The 3,783-nt window shown below is 42.5% G+C and overlaps 1 protein-coding gene across 1 annotated transcript; it reads left to right on the forward strand.

Moving 5' to 3' along the window:
• The first annotated feature begins 1,068 nt into the window (after positions 1-1,068).
• Positions 1,069-3,405, forward strand: nkx3.3 (NK3 homeobox 3). The gene is made up of 2 exons (XM_008279748.1): positions 1,069-1,458; positions 2,161-3,405. The coding sequence occupies exons 1-2, from the start codon at positions 1,182-1,184 to the stop codon at positions 2,682-2,684; spliced, it is 801 nt and encodes a 266-aa protein (XP_008277970.1). The 5' UTR covers positions 1,069-1,181; the 3' UTR covers positions 2,685-3,405.
• Positions 3,406-3,783: the final 378 nt, after the last annotated feature.

The following is a 3,783-nucleotide window of genomic DNA, read 5'->3' on the forward strand; positions in this document are numbered from 1 at the left end:
GTTTTCACCTCCAGACAAGTTTTGACACCCTGGAGCTGATTCAGCTCTGTGGCAAACCGAGACATTCACTGTTTAGTCAGAGAAGGAAAACAAAACAACATGGAGGAGGCAGATCGCTGCATCTGTCATCGGCTCTCCTCAGCTGAAGTGGAGGCCTGATTGTGTAATGCGTGTCTGTTGGTGCGGACTGGGGTGTGGGGGCGTAAGTATAGTTGCCATCTTTTTCTTTTTACGCACACTCACACTTTGGAGACCACGAGTCCTGTCCACGAGGCGGCGCTACTTACCTGTTAGAGCTGGAAGGACGTCTTCAAACTGAAATGGTCTGAGGTGTCTGTCCTTGTATTACAGTTGTATCCCTGCCCAGGTGGGAGATTTAAAAAAAAAAAAAAACTCACTGCGTAAATTCAGAATGACGAAGAATTAGCTGGTAAACTGGTGAGATGAAATAATGGGTGAAAGCACATTTATAATAAAGAGACTTGTCAGAGTAATTAAGGACTGAGTGGAAGCGAAAAGTCAAGTGTCTTAATAGTTGTATCTTGTATGTACATGTCAGTCAGCGAGCTGAGCTGCGTCTTTACGCACGCTTGGTAAACGCAATGATGGTTTCCTCACATATATTTTACATTTAAGTAATACTTGAATACACAGAAATCTGTGTTTTGATACTATAGTGGACAACCAACTCAGAGCCTGTGACTGGTGTTTAATACTGTAGAATTAAAAATGCTCAACAGGCTAAATGAACTTATTTGTGCCTTCGTGCTTTATCAGCCCCTTAAAAAATGTTTTCTGGAGATATTAACCCTTTAAAAGGAATTCCTTGTGTTCGTATTGAAACTTAATTGAAATCATCTCACCAAAACAAAACGTGTCCTTGGTTCTCTGTCAGATGCTGAGCGCACAGAGCGCAGCTGGGCGGTGCGAAGGAGGGACCAGGCAGAGAAAACAGCCTATCAAAGCTTCACTGGAGCTGCTGCTGCTGACAATATTGTAAGAGTCTTGACGGCTGCTCATTAGCAGCCCGGACTAACTTCACCGCAATTAAATTGGAAAAATTAGAGGAAGCGGTGAAAACATCCAAACAGTGAGAATTCGCCTGCGAGTGGCTGATCTCTTGATGCCTCCAAATAAACCACACAGGAGAGTGAGGGGACATCCGTGCTCTTATTCGAACCATGACATTAAGTTTTTCGTCCTTTTCTATCAAAGACATCCTCACCGGAGGTGATGCCCGAGGGAAGCCCGGTTCCACCGGGACAGAGGAGCTCTGCGCACCGAGGAGCAACATGTGCCTCGGAGAAGGTGGAACGAGTGATTTGTGTCATCAAGACGCGGATGAGAAGCACATCCACCCGGAGACACTTTCTCCGGATGTCAGTGCGTCTGCTGGAACCTTCGGATCGGAGACCTACACGGAGGAGGCCACAGGAGAGGAGACAGAGCACGAAGGAGGTGGGAATTGATTCTGAAGACGGTGTGGTTTTATACTGAGACACGTGAAAATTAGGAATTAGGTAGTGGGTTGCTTTTTTGCGTTTAGATTACATTTGCAGAAATTGTCATCTTAAAATTAGACAAATCAAATAATAATAATTACAATAATAACAACTCAAGAAAGGAACTTTGGAAGCTGGATGAACGTGTCTCACCTCATCTTACATTTTAGATCAAATGCTGTAATTCACACTAGAAAAAAATCTATTGATATCTGCAGCAGTCCTTGCATAGATGAAATTAATTCCTATTCCCCCACTTTTTTCTACTGAAAAATAAAGGTAATGTCTTAAACATCCCCATGTCTTAAACAAATCGAAAGGTCTTGAAATATAAATACCATAACAACACTGTGAACACGTGGCACAGAGAAAGGATTCTTCAGTGAGGCCACGAAACGCAGAAATTACATGTATTATTTAAATAATCAGGACTTCATTGACTTATTTTTGTATAAATTAAAAATGTGCTATCCAACCTGAGGACTTGGTCAGAATAAATATATATCTCATTCCATCTACCAGACTTTTTCCACTGTGACAGAGACATAAGAGGAGACCCCACAGTGGACAGCATCAGCACCTGACTGATGATCGACCTCTCAGGCAGCTCCAGCTCTGTCCAAAACTTACTGTGGTCACACATTTTCATTTCTTCCAGCCGCTGCAGACCAGCAGCCCCAGTGTGCGGATGTAGACAAACTGCAGGAGAGCCAGCTGGACGCAGAGGAGGAGGGAGACCAGCACAGCGGGGAGCCGTTCAGCTGCTCGGCCGGGGAGCAGCGGTGCAGGCCCGGCATGAAGAAGCGCTCCAGGGCGGCCTTCTCTCACGCACAAGTCCACGAGCTGGAGCGTCGCTTCAGCGCTCAGCGGTACCTTTCAGGCCCCGAGAGGGCCGACCTGGCCGGAGCCCTGAAACTCACAGAAACCCAGGTGAAGATCTGGTTCCAGAACCGGAGATATAAAACCAAACGGCGCCAGATGGTGGCCGAGCTGGCTGCGTGCAGCTCACCGAAGAAGGTGGCGGTCAAAGTGTTGGTGAGGGACGATCAGCAGCATCCGGGCTGTGGAGCGCGCATCCCCATGACTGTGCCGCTGTACCAGGGCTACCAGTACTACCCCTACCTGCACTACTACTACCAGCCCTGGAGCTCGGACTGCCTGTCCTGTGGAGGGATGCTCTGAAGCTCGCTCTGCTCTTTGGCGACTCCAATGCGAGGTACCTGTTTCCTGGGAGGTTTCTGTGCAACTAAAGGGACATTTTTTTTGTACTGAAAATCTTTTCTTGACTCACTTTTGTATGATTCTGTTTGGCCCCAGAAAACAAAAGTGATTTCCAGTTTGGTTATTGTTTGTCTTATAATCAGATGTGAGCATTATGCTATAGCATTTACTTCTTTTAACAACAAAACAGTTTGAGACAAACTAAATGTAGAAACAGGCCTGTTCTGATGGTAGAATCAAGGGAGATAAATAATAAAACGTTTGAAAAGTTTTCCTGCAGTGGAAATTTGTGCATTTACAAATCTCTTTTGGGACTGTCAGTAGATTAGATTAATAATGAGTGCAGAAAACATTTGATGTGGTTTTAATTTTAGAATGATTCACAACCAAAAAAGACCCCAAAACATTAAAACACAAGTGAAAGACTGACTTGTTCAAACATCTTTCTCTCATCTGGATATTTTTTCAGAATCATATGATCTACATATTCAACTTTTTAAAGGTGAATCAAATATTGATTTTATTGTAAGATTCATACCTTGTTGTGCATAAATTATTAAATGTGTGAGGGAGAGGTTAAAAAAAAAAAGAGGGTTATGTATTTTATTTTTTCCATCATCTGACACATCTAAAATTGCAGCATATCCAAAATGTATATTTCAGCAATAAAATAATCACAAGTGATAACGTGGACAGTGGGTCATGGAGGTGAGTTGTGATGTGTGGAGGGTTTTATTTTGTTTGTCGGACAAAATTGTTTTCCTATAAGTTAGTTCCTAAGAAAAACAGTTTGCCAATAATCTGTAGATAATTTATAAGCAAAAGTTTAGAAAATTATATAAAAAAGAAAGTTTGATTAAATCATCCTGAATTTTTTTCTGCTTTTCCTTTTTTGTTTTTTTAGTTGTAATGATGGAACAAGTTGCACCGACACTGAGAATACTGAAGATTTCTTTTTGTTTTTTTGCTCCAAATACAAATTAAACAACAGTGCAGGTTATGTTGCAATTTAAACATTTCATCCCAGCACCCAACACATACTTCCCAAATATGTAACATC

This window comes from Stegastes partitus, unplaced genomic scaffold, assembly GCF_000690725.1.
Source record: "Stegastes partitus isolate 25-593 unplaced genomic scaffold, Stegastes_partitus-1.0.2 Scaffold169, whole genome shotgun sequence".
Taxonomy (NCBI): Eukaryota; Metazoa; Chordata; class Actinopteri; family Pomacentridae; genus Stegastes; species Stegastes partitus.

Bases quoted from the DNA above. Each gene is read 5' to 3' on its own strand.
- nkx3.3 (XM_008279748.1), top strand. From the start codon at position 1,182: ATGACATTAAGTTTTTCGTCCTTTTCTATCAAAGACATCCTCACCGGA. The intron at 1,459-2,160 runs GTGGGAATTGAT...CATTTCTTCCAG, and splicing joins GGAGACAGAGCACGAAGGAG to CCGCTGCAGACCAGCAGCCC.